The 23,531-nt window shown below is 43.4% G+C and overlaps 1 protein-coding gene across 1 annotated transcript in view; it reads left to right on the top strand.

Moving 5' to 3' along the window:
- LOC119186595 (cell adhesion molecule Dscam1) overlaps positions 1 to 23,531 on the top strand; it is a 350,150-nt gene that overhangs the window by 168,563 nt on the left and 158,056 nt on the right. Inside the window, exons 5-6 of the mRNA XM_075885810.1 lie at positions 10,593 to 10,874; positions 12,943 to 13,023. Of these exons, the coding sequence (XP_075741925.1) occupies positions 10,593 to 10,874; positions 12,943 to 13,023 (363 nt within the window). The remainder of the gene's footprint in view (positions 1 to 10,592; positions 10,875 to 12,942; positions 13,024 to 23,531) is intronic.

Below are 23,531 nucleotides of genomic sequence, written 5' to 3'. Positions count from 1 at the left end.
TTCGTATTACAGAGGCATGTCGGCTTCTCTTTTATTTTTTCTAAGTACACTTCTCTTTCAGTTTGCAGTGAATGAAGACCAGACGGCTCTTTGAGTACCGCTAATGTAATCTATTCATCTGGCGGAAATTACATGAAGCCTGCGTTTCGTTAACCTTCTAACTTACATGCGGCAGTTTGTTTCAAAAGTATAAAAGCAAGTCCTCAAACCCAAGAGTAAAACAACAACGCAACGCTTTCAATTATTGAAGGAAGACTTGAAAACATGGTTTACCTATCAAACGCCTTCTCAAACTTTTTTTTCCAATATTTCCCCCTTGCCGAGACTTTTTATTTTTGTTCTTTTCTAGTACTCCAAAGATAAGAGAGTGATCTGGAGAATGTGAGAGGCAGAAACTCAAAAGAGATGCCATGATTACGCTTGCGAGCTAATTAAAACCGGAACCCGCAATGTTCCACCCTTAACCGCCTCTTTTCACAAAACCCGCATCTTTTCCAAAAACATCAGCTCTCAAGCGAAGAAGCTCGGCTTCACCTACGTCACCCAGTTCGCCTAATTCGTGCCGGCTGCAGCTTTTCATCGCGTGCAACTCAAAACACTCTCGGAGCTTCTCCACGCTTCAATAGCGCACTTTCACAGCGGCATACGGGTGAAGCTGCGAACATGCTGGAGTGAGAGGGGTCGTGCGTAGTGTCTTTAGACACTTTAATAAGCTGGAACAAAAGAAGAAACGGCGGCTGATGCTCGGGAAAACTCAGTTTCATCACACTCTGTCCGCGTCTTCTCACGCAATCTTGCGCGTGGGTGCGCTTTCGAAGGCCTCGGCGCGTTTAACCGAAACCAACTTGATGCTTTCGGCGACCGCGCCATATAAAAGTGCATGGGAGACCATGCGGGCTGAAATAGAGGCGCTCTGCTGGTGCTGAGTGACGATGAATGATTCAAAGACCAGTCTTTTTAGACAGCCCCGGAAGAGAGAGGCAGAGAGATCAATGGCAAGTAAAGCCAAGGAGGTTAACCCAGCACTATAGTAAGCCTTCCGACCTGCTTGTATTGCTGCCTTACACGATTCATCGATCCTTCTTTCTTCTTCTGAACTTCCTCTTATACGTACACTTGAGTACAGCTCAGATGAAGCCTTAAAGCGGTTCTATAACCTAGAATACCTGAGAAACAACTTCGCCATATTTTTTCCCGCTCACTTTAGCTTAAGGTGAAGTGAAACAGCGTATGACGTGTTGAGTTGACCTCATTTTGAAACAACACATCACCAACAAAAGTAAATCAAGGAAATAAATGAACGAAAGCGTTGCTGACTAAAGTGACGGAAATCGTACATTTTAGCCAAGCATGCAAGTTGGGGTTTCAAAGAAGGATAACAGGAAGACCAGAAGCGCGAGCTCCGCCAATAGGCTTGGAGAAAACACCCGTAAGCTTTTGTTATTGTTAAAGCGGCGCTGTATATATATGAGCAGTTTAAGTGCTCGATATGCGCAGGGGCGGAAGTGCGGAGCTACATAGGAGAAGTGGAAGAGAGGAAGGAGGGGTGAAAGAGAGGGAATAGGGAGTTTTAACGGGGAAAAAGGGTGAGAGACAGATGAGGTGGCGTGGATACGGGGTGAGTTGCGAGGCAGGGAAGGGCAAGTGGTTTAATTTCGCAGGCCCGTAATTACTGCCCTGGACGCAACCTCGCTCGGTAGGCATGGATACCGGGTTCTCGTCGCCGCTGCTTCTGGCCCCAGCTCCGTCCACCCCATTAATGCGGCCAATTTAGTTCGCACAAAGATAAGTGTCATGTACGGTAGGCTACAGTCAGTGGAATGTGCTTGGTGAACCCAATCCTTTTCCGAGCTTTCTATCCAGCAAAACCGCAAGAGGAGAAAAAAATTACATCGCTGGCATGTGCTCCTTTTCCGTTATTCATGCTTCATTTCTACGTCTCTTCATGGAATTCATTATTCAAGTTCTACTTTGGAATGACGAAAAGAGTGCTTCCAAGCGCTCACCTAAAACAACCCACGGGAAGTGACAGTATGTATTCATCGGTGAACGCGGAAATTAGAAAAAACATCTTGAAAGAAGACATATTTGCAAGATGTTTCAGCGCACGAACAAAGGAAAAAGGACAGGGTAGACAGAAAGAGCGTTCTTTCTGTCTACCCTGTCCTTTTTCCTTTGTTCGCGCGCCGAAACATCTTGCAAGTATGACTACGCACCAACTAGCCCAAGCTTCCACTCTTGAAAGAAGAATATGTGCACGATATCAGGAAAGAACGTCGCTTTCGTTGGCATGAAGTGTACCCGGCAGCCTCCAATTGCTACAATGACTGGAGCAAGACTTCCTTCATTGAAACAGCGAGAAATGTCTTTATAGCACTATTTTTCACGCCCTCTTTCTAATAATGTTAATAATTATATTATTAGGCGGGGTTGGAGGACCCGCACCCTTGATAGCATTATTAGGAACGGCGTAGCGAAGGCTCCGAAAGTTTCGACACTAGTTTTCTTTAACGTGCAATTCACATCGCACAGTACATGGACCTCGACTATTTCACCCTCATTGAATGGCGGCCATCATTGCCGAGATCGAACCCATGACTATCGAGTGAGCAGCCCAGCGTCCTAGCCACTGATTCACCATGCATCAGTGTACCCTCTTTCTGCGAACAATTACAAGGATACTGCCTTTCAAGACAAGTCTCTGCCTCCACATACCTCAGATGACTTAGATCACAAGCTAAAATGCATTCTAACGACGTTTTTTTTTTTTTACCAGCGTCAAGTTTTTAACAAATGCTGTACCGCGTCGTTCTTTTCAGCTGTTTTTCTAACGGGAGTAATCGATATGGACAATATCTGAGCCCAGGACCACACCCCAAAACCGTACTTCCGGTTGCTCGTTTAGGAATTTCTCAATCGTTTAGTGATTTCTCTATAGCTCAGTTACTATGGCAGCAGTCACTGCTCGCGGCCCACGCCAACCTATCAAAATTCTTTCAATATTCTTGTAGTCCTCACTGTAAGCTGAAAAAAAAACTTGGAAAACGCTTCAGCTCCGCCTTCAAGACAAAGCCAAAAAGTAGTCGGGCCCCGTGAGCACTACATTGAACCACGTCGCAAGAACAGGAACATTTCTGCTCATAACGTCGGCCGTTTAGAAGTATTTTAGAACGCCTAGTGCAAGTTTACAGTTGTGCAGTGCCCACTACTCTGGAACTCTTCATTTTGCAAATAGACGAAGTACCCATTATGCGTCCGTGAAGCGCCAAACGCGCCGGCACATCTGCACACTTCGTATACAATGGCCGGGCAGCTTTAAAACACCCACTAATTGGACAAATCTCACGTTTTGAAGACTGGCGTGATTCTGCATTCTACCACGCAGCAGACCCCTCCCTTTACATGAAATCCTCCTTGTGGTGTTTTTTTTTTCTCTTTACGAAGCATGTTGAAGCACTGAAAAAGCTCCATGGTAGAACGCCTGCTTGCAACGCAGAATGCTTGGGTACGACACTCAATAAGAACAAAAAACTGTTTTCAATGTTGATTAGCTTGTACGCCAGTTTTTCGCTCTCAACCAACGACGCCAGCACTGACATCAACGCCAACACCAGAATAGCTGCCAAACGAGGCTTTTAACCCTATCACGTTAATGAATACGATGTACCGATTCCCCTGTAGGGAAAATAACAATAAGCCTCAATATCAATATCAAACCTTTTTTCTTTTAATCTTACGCCAGGGACATATATTGAGAACGCTAGCTGAAAAGTTGTACGCAAAACTACGGCTTCCAAAGGCACCAGCAATGAGGCGCCAGCGCAATGTCAGGTAGCACCATCTGAGCCCTCACCAAGCTTCAGTTTAGTAAATTATCGGAACAAAAACTGACATTCTCTTGAGAATATGATTACAATGTCTATAACGTCGCATTGATCTTTTATAGTATCCGGTGAGACACACTCGCTGGTGTCACTACTAACGCGAAATCAGTAAAGAGCTCGTTCCGCAGAAAGTTTGGCATCGGCGGTGGTGTCAGCGCTGTTAGTTGTAAGAAAAAATAATCATCTTGGGAATGACTAAAAGTTACAGATATACTCAAATAAAATATATAATAAAAATTCTGGGTCCGAGTGACGATTGAAACCAGGTCGTTTGCGTGGTTAGCGGGTGTTGTACCACACAGCCGCACGCCTGCTTGTAAATACAGTGGAAATAACTTCCTCTGCTTGGAAATATAATGATTGATATGAGGGGTTTAACGTCCCAAAACCACCATATGATTAAGAGAAACGCCGTAGTGGAGGGCTCCGGAAATTTCGACCACCTGGGGTTCTTTAACGTGCACCCAAATCTGAGCACACGGGCCTACAACATTTCCGCCTCCCTCGGAATAGCAGCTGCCGCAGCCGGGATTCGAACCCGCGACCTGCGGGTCAGCAGCCGAGTACCTTAGCCACTAGACCACCGCGGCGGGGCTCTACTTGGAAATATAGCTGAAGTGACTTTGATGTTTCACAAACAAAGTTGTCCTGTATACATGATTCGCACACAAGATGAAATATTGCCCTAGTAGTACGTGGTACAAGCGTACATTGGCAGCGAGCGTCAGAATATATGAACGAAGCAGAGTAATAATCACAGGCGATTTTAATTTACCAGGTGTTCACTGGAATGCACGAGTTGCTGGGCCGCTTAACAGGCCTCTTGCAGAAAATCTGCTTGACATCATGATCAAGTACGATTTGGTTCAGGTAGTTGACAAGCCCACTCGAGTTCAAGGACAAACCGAGACATTGTTGGACTTACTATTTTTGTCACAGGAAGTGTTTGATTATGAAATAAGTATCGAGGATGGAATCTCGGATCATAAGGTGGTTGCAGCAACTCTTAAACCAAATAAAAAATTAGAAAAAATAACCAGAGTAAAGGTGTACAATTTTCAGGCCGCAGATGATACCTCAATTCTTGATTACTTAGAAATGGCTTTTGACGCTATCCCGCCTACAGATGATGTAAATGACCTCTGGGAATACTTTAAGAAGGTAGTAAACGACTGTTTGTCACGTTTTGTTCCCCAAAGAGAAAAGAGAACTGCAAAAGCTAACCCATGGATTACCAGAAGCATCATTCACCTAAAACGACGACTATGTCGCGCCCGTCAGAAAATACCAAGAAACTCGTCTGTTATTGCTCACATTAGTGCTCAGGTACGAAGAGAAGTCAAGCAATCTAAAAGTAATTTTCTAACTAATATATTGTCTGAATACATATCCAACTCTCCCCAGAAATTTTGGCGGTACCTGACGAGTTCGCAGTCTGAAATAACTGGGCTTTCTATAGACGGGACCTCCTATAGCGAACCGATTCAGATTGCCGAAGCATTCAATCATTACTTCAGTACCGTTTTTTCTCCAAGTATTGATCATTCAAAAAAAGGCTGTACGTTCGATGATACTAGTTCCAATCTTCTTACCGTATCTAAAGAGGGCGTAATGGCTTTACTGCTTGAATTGGATCATAAAAAATCACCTGGTCCGGATATGATTCCCAACGAATTTTTGAGGCGCTACTCTGATTGGGTTTCTAGTTTCTTAGTTAAAATTTTTAATTTATCTTTGTGTACTGCCGCTGTTCCGATTGATTGGTTATTAGCAAGAGTTGTGCCCATTTTTAAAGCTGGTGACCGCCTTAATGTTTGTAATTACCGTCCAATTTCTATCACATGCACGGCATGCAAAGTAATAGAACATATAATTTCAAAATATATATTTCAATATATAGAAAACAATAATCTGTTTTATAATAAGCAACACGGTTTTAGAAAAGGCCTTTCAACCGTCACTCAGCTTTTTGAATCTGTTCATGCTTTCGCTACAGCGATAAACTCAAAAGAACAAGTCGATGTCATAGCAATTGATTTCTCTAAGGCCTTTGATAGAGTAGGTCATCAGAAACTTATTCAAAAAATGTTAATACTTGGTATTGAACCCGCAATTGTAAGATGGGTTGAAGCGTACTTGCGCAATAGGTTGCAGTTTGTTGAAATAAGTGGCGCACGTTCCTCTCTTTTACGCGTATCCTCAGGTGTGCCACAAGGCTCCGTGTTGGGACCTCTACTCTTTTTAATTTATGTGAATGATATGGCAACGGTTGTGCCTCCTTTTGTTGATGTAAGGTTATATGCAGATGATTGTCTCTTGTTTTGTCATGTGAAAAGTGTTTCTGATCAAATGCTCCTCAATGATGCTCTTCGATGTATTGACAACTGGTGTGAAAAATGGGACATGAAAATTAATTTTGATAAAACTGTGTGCATGACAATTTCAAATAAAAAAACCCCCCTTAACTATAAATACACAATAAACAATAGAGAAATTAAGAGTTCTAATGAGCTTAAATACTTAGGTGTTACTATATCCAGCAGTTTAAAGTGGGACAAGCATATTGACAATATTACAGGACTGGCGAAGCGAAAGCTGGGTTTTCTGAGAAGGAAACTCCGTAATGCACCGCCCTCTGTTAAATTGTTGGCGTATAAAACTATTGTTAGACCAACGCTGGAGTACGCAGCTATCATCTGGGATCCGCATACTAAAACTGAAATTAACAAACTTGAACGAGTACAAAGATTGGCCGCGAGTTTTATTTATTCAAATTACATGAGAACACAGTCTGTATCACTTTTGCTTGCTAGGGCTGACCTTCAATCGTTAGCTACACGTAGAAAAATAGCTCGCTTAAAATTTATTTATGACCTGTATCATAAAAACTACAAGCTGGATCCCAGTGTATACCTGCGCCCCCCAGGACGAGTATCGGCTCGTACCAATCACTCATTTTCTGTCCAAGCTTATGTACCGCGGGTGGATGTATTTAAGTTTTCGTTTCTGGTGCGATCTATTGTTGACTGGAATGCGCTTCCTCCCGAGGTACTTACAGGATGTAGATCCTCACAGGATTTTCAACGACGGCTGGACTTGTTTTTTGCCTAACATTGTTTGTGTATTGTTAACCTGTTCACCTCCCACCCCTGCTACAGCCCGCAAGGGCTAGCAGTATTGTAAATAAATAAAATAAAATTATCATCATGAATTCATGGCTTCAAGCTGGTCACCGACTACAAAAGGCACACATGTTACTGCACCAATTTTCCTAAGGCCACGTAGTGGGTGCGTATCAACTTCGAAAAGATTTCATGCACCAAGTGTTTGAAGGACGCTCTATAGGAAGAGGATATCGATATCGTGTTCAACAATTAAAGGTGAAATTTTGGGATCCCTTAATATCTTCCCCGCGTGAAACATGAAAGCTTCACAAAATTTCAAGTGCGCAAGTTTCACGATACCTCTATCTGTACCGGGCTGCGGTTCCCACATTTGTCACGCTATAATAATGCACAAGATATCCTTCAAGAGGACGTGATTTCCTCCGTGGTGATTTCGGTGCGAACGGCTTGTAAAGGCCGGCAGTCAAAAGAGACCACCACCGACTTGCCTTCTCGAAGCAGTAAATCTGAATTAGCAAACGTGTAGTCCGTATTCAATGAAAAGCTTCGTGTCATCGGGATGTGAGGAATACGCCTCCGTTTTTAGCCCCCCCCCCCCCCAATTAAGAAACTCCATTTCTCCAAAATCTCCCGGAGAGCGCACGCAGCCTGCATTTGCACTGTGTACACAGCCACGCTTGGGAGAAGCTCAACGCAATGCGGTATTTACGCGTTTTAAACATTTCAAAGCGTGCGCAAACAAAAAAAAAACAAATAATGTGGCTTGAACGCTCGGCGAGTTCATGAAAGATTGAAAAGGGGCGCTTTCAGAACGATGGGGCGTGGTGCAGTTTTATTCCGCGCGTGCGTCCGCGTGCGAATGGAATCACGCGTTTTTGAATCAAGCACGGATTTGCAGCGCCGCAGCCGGGTGAGTGAAAATGTTGCAAAGTGGGAGATGATGAAGCGACGCCCCGCTCGACCCTTCGAATCTTGCGGTGATTGTTGACGAGGCTATAGGCTCCGTGCGAGAGCTTCGCCCTATAATACACCGGCTCTTTGCTTTATTTTTGTTTTGCCTTCTCGACCTTTCATTGGTTCAGTGCATCACGCTTAATAAGCGGCGCCCAGTGCTGCCACCCGCCTTTCAAAAGCGGACTTCTGCTCTACGCATCACCTCTTCTGACCCCTCCATACTTTGCCTTTCTATAATTTCTGAAACGCTGACGGCTTTTCTCTCCCAGTTCATTATCTAATAGCGCGCAGTTTCAGAGCAAAATCTCGAAATACGAAGTTTCAGCGTTTGAATTAAAGGCGTGGTTAGTACGCGTCAGAGTGAAAGCTCTGCGGGGACATGAAAGCGGGTTCTTTGCGTTGCAGGTATTCGGATTCTCGCTCGAATATTGTGTCAGCTGTCAGCACTTTGTAACTGGCTTTCCGAGCCCAACTGTGTCCATTTGTAGGAAACGTTGTACTTCGTTGCACAAGAGGTTTCTGCACAAGGGACCTATATTGGCGTATTTCGTAGATACATTTTGATACCCCATCCGTACCTTTGTTCGACCATATGACATAATAGTTAACGGTGTTGGGAAAGAACTACTCGAAAATAAATTATTTGTTCAACTTTCAAGCCAAATATCTTTTTGTCAAAATGTAGAGAAATTAAACGTAATTTTGTAAAAGAGCTCAAAATAAAATAAAATAAAGTGGATGAGAGTAAGAATGATGGTAACTATACAAAACGAAAAGGATGAGCGATTGTGCTAGCTTCCCCCCCCCCCCCCTTCGCCCTCCTCTCTACCTCAGGCATCCCCATTTCTTGGTGAGCGCCATCAAATGCTGAATCGTCAACTACTACTGATCTCTGAGGCTATATATTAAGGTGCACCAAATATTTACTGGCTCTCGGAATGACACACGAAAAAAGAATGTAGTGGAAACACCGCACAAGTACTTATTTTTGTGCAAAGTTCAAGTTTCTTTATGGGCTCTACGAACACACAATGTTTGAAATATATCAGTCATTCGCATTTCGCTTGCACTCTCTTGCACACATAGACACTCTGACCATAACACTGAAAAGGGTATGCACCGGGAGATTACATACAACACACAGGCCTATATTCTTGTTTTTCTCGTCTGGAGCTTATCAGAATCAGCAGTGAAATGTGATGTCAACACTTCGGCAGTTTGTAGCCATTTTTACACAATGTACAGTGAAAGACATCTTAAACTATAGCTTAAACTGCTGTAATATTTATACAGTATATTTTACTCTTAGAAAACTTTTTACAGACAAAGCTGTTATGAGATCAAAACTAGTGTAACGCGCCGCGCCGTAGTTGTCCACCGCTGCCACCGCCGCCGCTGTCTGTAACCACTATCGCAGGAATAAAATAATAAACTTAGTACCCAGGACACATTGGGGATCGAACCCAGCTCCGTTGCGTGCCAGCCCGATATTCCACCAATGAGCGACGCTGGTTCTTGGAACGCGTTCACAAACTTGCCTTAGGCAGGCTTGATGTCGGGAAATGAATTGCGTTAATATCAGTAACAAAGCGTTTTAGAACAGCAAAAGAACCAACTGGCCTCAGACATTGTGAACAGCTTAACGAGTCGATTACCCAATGCTCCAACCCACTACGAAAGCTTGTTCTTGATCCCGTAATAACTCTTGCGCATACCAAGTTCAGGCATGTTTTCTCTTCGACGCCAGCCACGGCGTGAAAAATTGGCACAAAAAAACCTTGGAAGTGTCCAGCGGATATCACGCTTTTCAGAAAAATGACAAATGATAGCATAGCGAATGCCAGTCAAATACCCAGAAATAATAATGTCAATGCCGTAGTGAGTATCCAGCAAATGTGTTTGCAGCAGTTACCCAATTAGTGCTTAGAAAAGGCTCTGAAAGGCCGCTCTTCTAGCTTTCACTGTGGCTGTACTGCACCTTCCGTGCAGGCCTAGCGTTTCTTATTTGAGCGACACTGAAGAGAAAAACGACCTTTACTTATTTGTAAACTACAATTCTACAATCTCGACAACGCCACTCTTACTGCATGATGATGCGCGACAAGAAAGTGTGGGTGAAGACGTCATCTTGACATTCCCGCACCAGGCACCGTGACGTCATGAATTTTGACAGTGTCTGTGGGTTCTACGTAGTTTCTAAAAGTACTCTTTCATGGGCTTATTTGTTCATTTTCCTGTCGGTTAAAGTAGTTTCTAATCAGTTAGGTTGTTCCTAATCGGTTAAAATAAAACATGTTATCATCTGCGAGGGTTGCGGACCTAATGTACGCAGTTTCTGAAAATTTTACAGAGCCCTTGTTGCCAAAGTGCGAAAAGTACATTGTGAAGTTTGTGATATTACGTGTGGCCATCCAAGCGCAAAATGAAAAAAAAAATGCAATTTCAGCCTTGGTTTTCTCTTTTATAAAGTTACGATGATTAAACATGCGGCATTAGTGTGTTCAGACTACAGTTTAACCATCTAAACGAAGTCATTGTCTCACTTTGTCGCCCCTTCGACGTTCATGACAAACTTCATTCTATGTTCTTACTGACGATTCCCCCCCCCCCCCTCTCTGTCTCTATGCAGCGAACGCTAGTGTGCTCGTGCTACCAGAGGAGGCCCGTGTTGACATCGGTCGAGCGGTGACGTTCAACTGCTCAGCACGTGGCTTCCGTGGGACGGTCGCCTCCACCTGGTGGGTGCATGACGGCACGCCCCTCAAGACAAGCCCAGCACGCGTGTTGCTGCGTTCGGACGACCAGCGGCTGCACATATCCAATGTGATGCGGGAGGACGCAGGCATTTACCAGTGCTTCGTGCGCTACGGAGACGCCACGGCACAGGCCAGCGCCCAGCTCAGGCTACGTGGTGAGATATTTAGGGGGCGAAGCTCTTTAAGGCGTAGGCTTGTCTACCGTAGATGTCTGCCGTAGCCACCCTTATAAGCGAAGTGTCCTCTAGAGCACGCTCGCATCGCTCGCATCGTTCGAGATGTTTCGACAGACAGACATACAGGCAGACAGATGGATGGACAGACAGACAGACGGACGGATGGACGGAGGATTCACGGTTCACCGATGAAACCCTCCGCAGCCGCGACTTCGCCGAACTCATCATGAGTCACTTCGTGGACATACTTTGAATTTTTTCGAATTTTCATTTCGATCATTCTTATTGATCACAGTTTGAACATACACTATAAGAGAAGATCGTGTAAACTCAACGTTATTAAAAGGCAAAGCTCCTTAAGCCATGGATTTCTCCCTCCTAGCTCATCGTGGTTCGTGGCTGCCTAGTTCGATTTCTCACTCAGCAGGTGTGGATGGGCACACGGACGGACGGACGGACAGACAGACAGACAGACAGACAGACAGACAGACAGACAGACGTATAGGCGCACGGACGGACGTGCGGATGGACAAACGGATGGACAGATGAACGGGCGGACGCACGGACGTGCGGATGGACAAACGGATGGACAGACGAACGGGCAGACGCATGGACAGAAGCAAGGATGAACGCGCGGACGGATGCACGGACGGACGAAAGCAAGGGCGCACGGATGGACGCTTTACCCCACTCATCAGCACTTACTCCGTAGTTATGCTGTGATTTTTTTCTCATTCTTTTCGTCCCACATTATAACTGTCATCTGGGTGTCCTAGAAAACTCACAGCTAGCCCATTTTTTATCAAGAGCTTTGTCAAGTTTTGTCACGCTGATAACGCTGATGCTGTTGGCAATCTGAAGTGCCGGGTGCGGGATGGTAATGCAAAGAATTGCACACAAGATAGATGACGATTGTTGTTGAAGAACGAACACAAACTCATTTTACTCACCCGTTTTTTTTTTTTAAGTGTACGTGAACTTTGAACGTTAGAATTGATCTGTGCTCCCGTATTAATCTGTTTTGTCATCGAAGCAAGTCCACCGACGAGGTAAAAACACCTTGCACCATCGATACATTTGGCATATTGAGGACATCGTCCAGCGTGGTGATATTTTGTACTTGTCGACAACATTTTCATGACATAGATATTTACAATGCATGAAACACTATTTACTTAGTCTCCATTAGTCTTAAAGTAATAAAATAGAAAATTGGGTGCTTTGGTTTGACGAAATTCTTGGTAACATTTCAGGGCGCACACAGTGGACGGGAGAACGGAAGGCTAGGAAGCTTGTTTGTCTCCTAGCCTTCCGTTGTTTTCTGTTCATTGTGTGCGCGCCGAAACGTTTCCATTAGTCTTATTTGTTGCCTCATGAGCGGAACTTGTTAAACAACGTCTGATACTAATGGAAGCACCAATCAACACATGAATGCAAGACAGTAGACGTTAGAGATAAATTTAGACTTTTAGAGGGATGGGGTTGAATTGGTGATAGCACATTTTGTCAAGGAATGGCGCATACAGAAACGAATACAAAATAAGGGGAGGAAATGTGGCAGCTTGGGCTAATTGGTATGGCATGACGATAGTTATAGCGCGAGAACAAAACGACGACACAGAGACAAAAAGGAAACGAAAGACACGAGTGCTCGTGTCTTTCGTGTCCTTGTCTCTGTGTCGTCGTTTTGTTCTCGCGCTATAACTATCGTCAAGGGGAGGAAACACTCAAACGCACTTTTAGTGTCTGTTTACTCCTCAATTTGCCTTTGTTTAGCCTATGCGCTGTTCCTTAACAAGAATAATAAATTTTTACGTTCGTCTTGCTCCTTAGAAAACCATTTTTCTTTTGTAAAGTGCTTTCTTCTTTCTGTCGGTGCTTGCGTGAGATTCCAAATGAGCATGTTGTTCTAATGAACCTTAAAACAGCAATGCCTGTTACCATTCACCCCCGCCCCATTTTTTTTAATGTGCGTCGGTCCTCTATACGAAGCATGCTTTTTATTAAACGATTGCCGTTCGTTTCTGCCTCTTTTTTTTCTAAACAGAAGTCCACTCAAAGCGGAGCGTCCAAAATCGTGTCAGCCGGCGCTGGAACGGCCAGAACAGCTACCTCAAGTCGAGGAAAGGTAATCAGTCTCCTGCTTTACGCCTCGCGAACCCTAAGAACACGTGCATTGCCTGGCGGCCCTGGGATACCTTCATCATCGATTCTTTTTTTTCTTCCTACTGAACCATTTATCCAGCGTGTAAACGTGTCTCTACGAGGAAAGACGATCGAAAGGTTCGTTTCATTGCCTGATGCTCGTTCCTATAGGGCGAATTCTTTTTCCATGCCGTATTAGATGATTCGTCACAACGTACCGTCTTTCCACATCGACCTGTTTACTCTTGTTCAAAAACGGGATTCAGGCGTAAAATTGTAAGGAGGGGTGCAGAAAATGAAATGAGTGCACAACTATGAAAAAAGGAAACAGCGCAATCAAATGGAACACTCAGGAGAGAAAAGGAAAATGAGATAGAAAAAAAATGTTATTTGCGCGTGACTGGGATGAATGCAGAGCCAAAGCAGGGTGGCGCGTTTAAAAAAAAAACAAAAAAACGTGTTCACGTTTTTATCCCGACTGAAGTTGTAACGCGTGTCTGGGGAGTGAGCGCAATTTTTTTTTTTTTCGTTTCCCAAAAGTTGGCGGTGGCACCGAAGAGGGCGCAAGCGGCACTTGTCAGAGATTGTGTGAGGGGGACAGATAAAGAGAGAAGGGGGTTCGAAGAGAGGGAGAGTACGGAGGCATCTTTGGCAGCGGCGAGACGCACAAGCGCCGCCGATTGAAAATCAAGTTTGTTCAACCTCATTACGTGCGCCTCTGAGGAAAGGCTTCGCCGAATTCCCATTGAGAGACGAAGCAATGGGGGCGTCTTCCTACCTCCTCATTTTCCCTTTGGCGTCTCCTCGCATTACCTTTGACATCCCGCCACGGCCCTCTGTCGAACGTGCGAGCCGCTCGCCTGCAGCAGCCGCCATTTTGTCTCGCGTTATTTCCGACCCATCTTCCTAGGCTACACTCTGGGATTCTTATCGCGCTATCTAGGCGTACAATCCCTCCATCTTCCATCTAAATTTTCGTTCATTCCTTCTTTCACCCCCCCCCCCCCCGGTTTTATATCTCGTCTCTCTCCGACTTCCATAACTACTCCTGTTCTCTTTTCTTCCACACTGTCTCACTTTATTAACTGCCATTTTCTTTGTGCTTTCTTTGATCGTTTTATTTGTTACTGGATTCCTTGCTGTTTTATCACTCGTTGTCTTCTTTCCAGTGTACCCGATCTTTGTCAATATTCTCTTTTTTTTTCTCGCTTCGATCTTCAAGTTTACTTTAAAAAGCTTTATTCCAGTTGTCGTTTCTAAAACTCAGCCTTTGTTTCATTATCATACCTGCACGGTTCCTTGTTTATTCTTTGTCGGCTTATTTTATTCGTCCTACGCCGGGATGATTTTCTTTTATGTCAACGTTATTTTCAAGTTGCTAGTTTTTTTTTCACCTGTACCACCACACACTCTTTTTCAGACGTCGCCTGCACTACGTGTGTTGATTATAAGCTTCTGCACTTGGGCGTAAGCTTATCTCAACCTTTGTTGGTTTGCTGTTTTTTTTTTGTCTACTGCTCATTCTCAATCGAGCAGTTCGTTTTCTTCGCTGGACCTTGTTTGATCGATATGTGGGGGTTAACTTCCCAAAACCACCATTGACCACCATATGATTATGAGAGACACCTTATTGGAGGGCTCCGGAAATTTCGACCACCTGGGGTTCTCTAACGTGCGCCAAAATCTAAGCAGACAGGCCCACAGCAATTTCGCCTCCACCGAAGACTTTGTTTCAGGCTACACTTTAACGTCAAGTTGATCGTCGATTACCCTGTCGAACACTCGTATGACTTGTAAATAGTATCAACGGCCTTTTTAAACATCAATTGCGATTTGTAATACATGCTTCTAAGTACGCATGGCAAACGGATTGCTGGAGGCATGCACACGTATCTGGTTATTTTGTAATACATTATTGTCCGCACTGAACAAAACATGCTCATAATTTGTTGTAATTATGATGCGCTGTGCTGATTCTGCAAAAAATGGACAAAAACTTGAAACAATGACTCATCACTTTTTGTTTTTATCTGCAATAACTACACGGAGGTGAGAAAATGTGACCAATAATATGGCCTTTCAGTAAGGCTGCCAAGTGAACTGCGTTTACTGTTGAATTACAAAGGGAGGAATGATTTCTGAATGCACGTGACGTTTTTACTTCTGAGATACACCGAAGCGTCGACGAAACCAATCTTCGGTTTGTGCTTCAGTTATGCGAGTTGGAAACCAACTAGAAGAATGTTAAGGGAAACGGTAGCCCCACCGTCCCTAATACGGGAAAAGCCTTTCGCGCAGTCGTAATTTGGTCGGTTGCTACGCCGCAGATTTGATGACATCATTTACGTTATTGGTCGTGGTAGTGCTCGTAAACAAGTCTGCAGACCACATCATTTACTTTGCAGTAAACAATCAATGTTTCTCGCCCTTTCCGAACGACACCGCGTTATTAGTACCACAAGTCGATTGCCCTAGCGCATTTTCATCTGACTTTCAGCGAGTCCTAATGTTCCCGCCATAAATAATTGATTGTACCGCATTGCGTTTAACGATTCAGTGACATGTGCTGCACGCGATCAAAAGAAACCAGATCGATACACGTGCATAAGCATATGTTTCAAGGAACCAGGCCTGTTGGGCGGAACTATTCTAGAGGCACAGGGGAACCGGTGCTCGACAGTGAAGCATTATACCTTGGATCGAACTAGCGTGACTAGACTGAGTGAAGTCTCCCCAACACGTGAGCATATTTAGGTGGTCGCCTAAGAACGCTGTAGCAGGCGTAGAGAATTCATGTAAGAACACACAGAAAAAATAGCTGTATATGTTATATAGATTCGGATAGTCCTAAACCGATAATGAAGGCAGATTATTTTCATCATGCCTCGGTATTCGTAAGCTGCAAACTTATTTGCCAATTATGATAATCAATACAAGAACGCTATCTCAAATTAACCCTTCACTATTTTAATGCACCCATATTTGGCATATATATGTATATATATGTCTCATTATGCGTTGACACCTACAATAGAAACACCTGAAAATTGGTGTAACAACAACAACAACAACAACAACAACAACAACAACAACAACAACAATAACAACAACAACAACAACAACAACAACAATAACAACAACAACAATAACAATAACAATAACAATAATAATAACAACAACAACAACAATAACAACAATAATAATAATAACAATAACAATAATAATAATAATAATAATAATAATAATTATAATAATAATAATAATAATAATAATAATAATAATAATAATAATAATAATAATAATAATAATAATAATAATAATAATAATAATAATAATAATAATAATAATAATAATAATAATTCAAGGAGTCACGGGGCGGTGTACTTACTGTGAGTGAAGCAACATTATTGGGTCCACAATAGATGCGAGTCAACTTAGCGTCACCTGGCTAGGCCCACTCCGGGACGGTCAGGTTAAACCTGGCCACACTCGCGCGGTCCCTCTCGACGCCTAGGGTTTGAAAGTTGAGGTCCTGAGCCTTAATAAGCTTCTTCATTTCCTCCTAGTGGAAAGGGGGACCGCCTAAGGCACAGCCCCACAGGACATGCTCGAAGTCCGCATAACTATCACACAAAAGGCAATCCGGGCTTGAGAACCATTCGGGGTATATCGTGTGCAGTGCACCAGGTCTCGGTTACACACTGTAATGAATTATTCGTCAGGAGAAGCTTGGATTCCATCCTAATGTAAATTCGTGAAAATCATACCTGTTCTTAAAAAACCAGGTTAATGCTACGTTTTAGACAATATCAAGCCAATCGCACTAACGTTCAGTTTACTCAAGTTAATAGAAACAGTAGTGCATGTTTCCATAATGAAATTGGATTGAATTCAGGCAGGGATGTTTCATATGGCAAGCGCACATTGACCTCGAGAGTCGGATACATTTTGCGTGGCGTCAAGGGAAATACGCAGCTCTAGTTACCTTGGACATCAAAAAAGCATATGATTATGTTGAAAACAGCGCACTAGTCAGTCGTCTGAGAGAAATAGATTTCTCGCGTTATTCAGAAGCGTAGATTACGCAATTTTTAGACAATAGAAAACTCATTGTTCGCAACATGGTGTTTCATCAAGTACTTGTGAAGACAAAAAAGGGGTTCCTCAAGACGCTGTTTTGTACCTGGTTCTGCCAATATTTTGTTACGCTTGATCTCATATAATGAGAATGTTCAGACGTATCTGTCTGCTAATGAAATCGCGTTTTTTTTTTCATTGGCTAATGACGTTCACGCTCTCTATCAAAACCTCCAAATGCGCTTATCTGAACTGGAACTTTGGATTGATGCATTCATCTTTTTTTAAACGAAAACGAGAACAGGTGTGCATTATTAGTGTTGCCTATAAAAGACCCAGTACATATATCTCTCTCATACAGAACTGAAATCATTCCACAAGCTCAAAGCATCAAATATGTAGGAGTGATACATGACAGCTCTGTTTTATGGCGAACAACATTGAATATCTTGAAGAAAAGGGTGTCCGGGCAGTTCGCATGTTATGGAGTATAAGCAAAAAGTGATCAATAATGGACAAAGCCACGTTATTATCACTCTACTGCATGTATTTGAGACTGGTTCTACAACTTGGATGCGTGTTTTATACTCAACGGCACCTGCCCATTAGCTGCGTCCTTTTGCTTTTCTGAATAACTGCGCATGTGCTCTGAGCTACCTCAACCTGTAGTAAATAATGTTTTATATATGGAAGCTCGAATTCCCCCACTGGTCACCAGATACAGAATATTGGCTGTACAAATATATTTCAGGGCATTTCAATTCCTTTTAGGCATAAAGAAACAGTTTTTAGGGCACGACTGGGTTAATTTTTTTTTTCATTGTCATTGGCCTAGATTTCACACCTCAAGTAAAATTACTACAATCTCTTCTTGATCCAGTGTCCACAAAAATTAGGGAGGCTATTCTGCTTTGTAACTCGATAAGTTTGGTTCAAATAAAGTTCGATGACATTTTCTGTAATAGTGCTGCACACCTAACGAGTAATATGTTACGAGCTACTTTACAGGATTACCTACGGAGAATGCAAGCAAATGTCATCCTTGCGGTGGGCGCTTCAAAAAGGGATAAATGTAGTGGCATTGGTACATCGTGCTCTGTACTAGACTGGTCATTTTTTCTTCGAATTGTTGGTTTCACGCTTATCTTCTTTGCAGATTTTTCAGCTGTAGTATTGATCCTTCAAAAAAAATCTCAATAAATTCTGCCGTAGTAATGACAGACTAGTTATCAGTCTGCAGTGCGCTGACGGCATACGGTGATTCGAAAGCATAAAATGAATTCCATTGTCTAGTACCTAACCACTTAACTCAGGAACGACTAGTATGGGTGGCTGTGCATAGAAGCATAACGCTAAATGAAACAGCTGCTGCACTAGCGAAAATGGTGTTAGACGGACCAGGTATCAATATTACAACGATACTTATTGTTGGCCTAGTTGGTACTTGCTTAATGACATGCTTTGGCCGCAAGTAACACAAGCACAAGTGGAAACACCGCTTGTGCTTGTCGTTGAGTGTTCCTTTACTTTTTGTGTGTGTTATTTGCGTCCAAAGTATGTCATTGATCAATATTACCCTTATAACAGCTTTTATAGTAGTGACTTCATTTCGTAGGCAAATTGTGATGCGAGAATCCTCTACACCATCTTTCAGGCACTCTCTGAGTTGCGACGATCTAATCACACCCTGAGAAACTTCCTCATGTCATAACAAAAGTCTGGAAGTTTTAATCACCAAGTTACACTGTCGTATTCCTGCAATAAATTTTTATTTATTATGAGCAGGTTTGGCTCCCTCCCCACGTTCCTATTTTTATGGAGAAGGAAAACTTTAGTACACTTCTCGAGCTCTAGTTGGAAAGTTTTCAAGATTAACAACGATGTGTCTAAAGACACCTAATAGAGCGGTTGACTGGGCTAGTTGGTATGGCATCCTTGGGTTTTAGCAGCGCGAAAAATGCACAAAAGACAAGAAAGGGACGACTAAAATTTTATTGACGGGAAGACCGTTATTATGCAATGGAGCACAAAGAGTGAAAAAAATGACGTATTTTAAGATACAAATTATCAACTAACGCCATGCCTGCTGCGCCTACCCTCGCATCTCAAGAAACATATCTCTTTATCTGAAAGGGCAACTGAAGGCTTGCTTACACATGCGCTGCTTTCAAGCTCCATTTGAGCAGCCTCATAAATTATACGCACGTTTTCCTCTTTAATCTTGCATAGAACTGTTGTTTTTTCAAACAGCGGAGTGCACCCACACGTGCTCACGTGTTGCGCTAAGAAGCCATCTTTTCCGCCACGAACATTATTGGCATGTTCCCGTAAGCGATCGTTAAGGCATCTGGTGGGCCAGACGGGCAGATGCCTTAACGATCGCTTACGGGAACATGCCAATAATGTTCGTGGCGGAAAAGATGGCTTCTTAGCGCAACACGTGAGCACGTGTGGGTGCACTCCGCTGTTTGAAAAAACAACAGTTCTATGCAAGATTAAAGAGGAAAACGTGCGTATAATTTATGAGGCTGCTCAAATGGAGCTTGAAAGCAGCGCATGTGTAAGCAAGCCTTCAGTTGCCCTTTCAGATAAAGAGATATGTTTCTTGAGATGCGAGGGTAGGCGCAGCAGGCATGGCGTTAGTTGATAATTTGTATCTTAAAATACGTCATTTTTTTCACTCTTTGTGCTCCATTGCATATTAACGGTCTTCCCGTCAATAAAATTTTAGTTGGAAGTCAGTGCTTGTCTCGTCCCTTTCTTGTCTTTTGTGCATTTTTCGCGCTGCTAAAACCCAAGGCTAAAGACACCGTTACGAAATTTTTGAATAAATTTGACAACGTCAAGTTTACTATCCATACGTGGACATGTATACCCTTGGGCACAGTAGGCGAGGCCGTGAAAGATTTTTGAACAGTCAATGAGATTTACTCAGTAACATTCATACCAAAGGTTCCCAGATATTCAAAGTATGCTACAGAGAAAATTTTCAATATCAATCATTATTGCCTATTTCAACAGGAACTCCTTTATCTATGTTTTAGGGGCGAAGCTCCTTAGGGCGTGGGCTGTGCGTCCCCTGTAGCCTGTATGTAGCCACCTCTAGTTTAGTTCTTGCAGTGTTCACTAGATGGCGGTACCGTCGCCTGTATGTAGCCACCTCTAGTTTAGTTCTTGCAGTGTTCACTAGATGGCGGTACCGTCTCCTGTATGTAGCCACCTCTCGTTTAGTTCTTGTAGTGTTTACTAGATGGTGGTACTTGTAGCTGATGATGAAAAGATGCAAGATGTTGTAAACTAGAAAGCGGTACTTGTAGTTGATGAAAGACGCGAGATCTTATGAAATAGGAATGATGTCACATATGGCGCGTGTCATTGGTTGAAGGCAATCGTTTGATTTAGTGCGGCGACGTACGCTAGGGGGAGCGTTGTAATAAAATCCGTTCGCTGTTGGCGCGCGCTCGGAGTCGCCGGATGTATAAGGCTGCACAGCGGAGAGAGCGCAAGGCACAGACCATAAAGCCGTCATAATGAAGGGACATCGCAAGCCATCCATCGTCTAAGAACAAATAAAAGTTGATTTGTGTATATACACACACAGCGTTTCTCACGTCTTTACATGATGATCGACTGGGCGAATTACACGAAAGATTCACAGTTTACCGATGGATCCCTCCGTAGCTTCGCCCATTCATCATCATTCACCCCGTGAATATGCCGTAATTTTTTTCAAGAATAATTTACAAAAAAATCAAAATATTTTTGTTGTAATAAACGAGAAATGATTCTTTTCGCTACACTCTAAGAAAAAATGAAATTTACGGGAAGTAGTTCTGCTACACAACAATAATCGTCATCTGATTTGCTCCATTTTCTTTCTTGAAAGCCCGCAGCTGGCCACTTTTCTGTGAGTAATACTATGTCACACTGATAACGCGTGCGCCGTTCGCGACCGCGATCTACCGGAACCACGGTGATAGTGCGAGGAAAGTAATCAAAGTTTATTGTTTATTGCGATTACTTATTAAAGTTTAATGCAACATCATGAAAATACGAGTAACATGGTTATTAAGTATTACAGGAGCAGGTGCCGAAGTAAACACTGTCAAGGTGACCTCCTAGTGGTATTGTATTGATTAAATACAAGTCAGGCAAGTCGCGAGCAAAAAAAAACACGTTGAAAAGAAATAAGTTTGAAAAATATAATAATAAAATATATACAAAATAGAAAAGATTCTGGAAACTAAATTTAAGAACAAGTAATACAACACTAGTACGAAAGGCAGAAGAATGATACATAATAAAACAAATTGGCGCAAATTTCATGTAGACAAAATGAACAGCACGAAAGAGATAAAATAAAAAGCAGTTGCTATAAAAATGTTAAAAAATAGAAGAAAAATAAACAAAAATAATGTGAAAGTAGATGACGATTTACTTTGTGTAGCAGAAACACTCCTCAAATTCTCAATTTCTTTTAGAATTCAGAATTTAAATATGTATATATTCCTTTTTTAAGCTACACTTTCTTAGCCAATACCCAAGAGTGGGTGTGAGCCAAAAAATTACGCATCTACATCTACATCTATAACTTTCAGAGTGATTCAGAGTCATCGTGAGGACATGTGGTGACTTCTAGTGGTGGCAGCAGTGACATTACAGCTCAAGCAAGACAAGTATATAAAATCTACTACTTTCTCTACTTCGCAACCGCTTGTTCACTGCACCCTGTGACTGTGAAAAAATCTACAGTTGCCATGCATTCAAAAGTTTAGGTTCTGGGTTTGAAATTGAGCTGTCTGGTCAATTTATTAGTTCAAGAACATTACCTGAACCATGACCGTTTGGTACGAACTATATATAATCCAGCATTTGGGTGAGAATCCGAGAAGATGACTGAACCGATACTTTGGGTAAATTACATTCAGTGCCTTTTAGGCGTTTGAACCACTTCTTATTTCGCCAGCCTCTCACTGTAACATCACACAGACCGGCTCATTCGACGCTACTCTGGCGTTTCATGGGCTCCTTCATACTTGTGCTGCCCATTTTGCTTTCCAACTTTAATAATCTTATTATATTTAAACAAAATAAAAATAAAAGATACACACGCAAAACGCGAAAGGAAGCAAGCAAGCAAACAAGCAGACTAAAACAAGCAAGTATGCGAACGAAGACTAAAACCGAGTCGAACTCAGCCAAGTCATGCTGTGTTACTTTCACAAACCTTCTCTCAAACTCCCCTTCCTTTACCCTTCCTTACGTTGCCTCACCAACTCCCTTCCAAGTTTCGTTCTACGGGAACCACGCGGCGTGTCTGTTTGTCCGCGCCAAGCCCAACGCTAAGAAAACCGAGGCAAAATCAATCTTCGGTATAACCAGGCCTGCAGCACTGCGAACACACTCACTGTTTTACCCGGCACTGTTTCTCTTTTCCGGCCCACCTTTCGCGAGAACGATGGAGGAAAGGAAGGCGAGACCTGAAAGGGGCACGCAGACTTTACGGCTACGCTTGGCTGGTCCATTAATCACGTCTCCGACGTAGGCCTTTGGCCTCCGCCATGTTCATTTGGCGTTGCGCTGCGCGCTCCGCTTCCTCAAGATGCTCTGCAGAGGAGAGAAAGGACAGCAGGGACAGGCGTGAGCTTAGGGAAGGCATGCACGGTGACTCTCGCCTTGGAAGGAGAGCTTTCGCAACGTTGCGGGAGGTCTTGGTGGGGCGGGGGGGGGGGGATAACAAGGACGAGACCGACTAGTGTAACGGGCAACGCGTGTCTCGAAGCAAGAGCGAAGAGAGACGGTGCCTGTGCAACATCTTCGGATCGGTGCGCTGTTCATTGCGAGAAGCCCGAAAGAGACACACACACGCTCGCCTGCCCTTTCCCGTTCTCCGCGTTCGCAGGCGAGGGAACACCCGCCCATGTCGTGTTGTCGCGACCGTCTGTCTTGAGGCGCAGGAAAAGGAAGAGCCGGAGCACGAGATCTGCCCTCTGTCGGCGCAGAGGGTCGCCGTGGTGGGCGCCTGGATGCGTTTCTTTTGTGGCGCGTTGGACGACTCCCTGTTGGCGTGTGTGCGTGTGTCAGTTTTGCCTACATAGGAGAGTCGGGACCTTTTGGGAGTGGCTGCTACGAGTTGTGTTCTTCAGTGAGCTCCCCTTTACGAACCTGTTGCCACTTGTCCGCGCCTAAACTTCCTCTCCTCTCTTTCTATTTATGTATCTTTATTTACGTTTCATGATTGCTCCTTTTTCTCTCGCGCGGCGTCGTTCCTTTCGGTGCTTGAATTTGTTGAGTCGCGTATTGACGAAGCTATGAGTGAGTATTAAGCTTAATAAAATAACGCGTCTCCCCACTGACTGGCACATTTTTTCTTCTTTCGGTCGCCTTCTGAAGGACGCTGTCTAAATGATCGTG

Source organism: Rhipicephalus microplus, chromosome 2 (assembly GCF_043290135.1).
Source record: "Rhipicephalus microplus isolate Deutch F79 chromosome 2, USDA_Rmic, whole genome shotgun sequence".
In the NCBI taxonomy this organism is placed as follows: domain Eukaryota; kingdom Metazoa; phylum Arthropoda; class Arachnida; order Ixodida; family Ixodidae; genus Rhipicephalus; species Rhipicephalus microplus.
The sequence above is the reverse complement of the archived record's forward strand: the minus strand, read 5'-3'. Positions and strand labels throughout refer to the sequence as shown.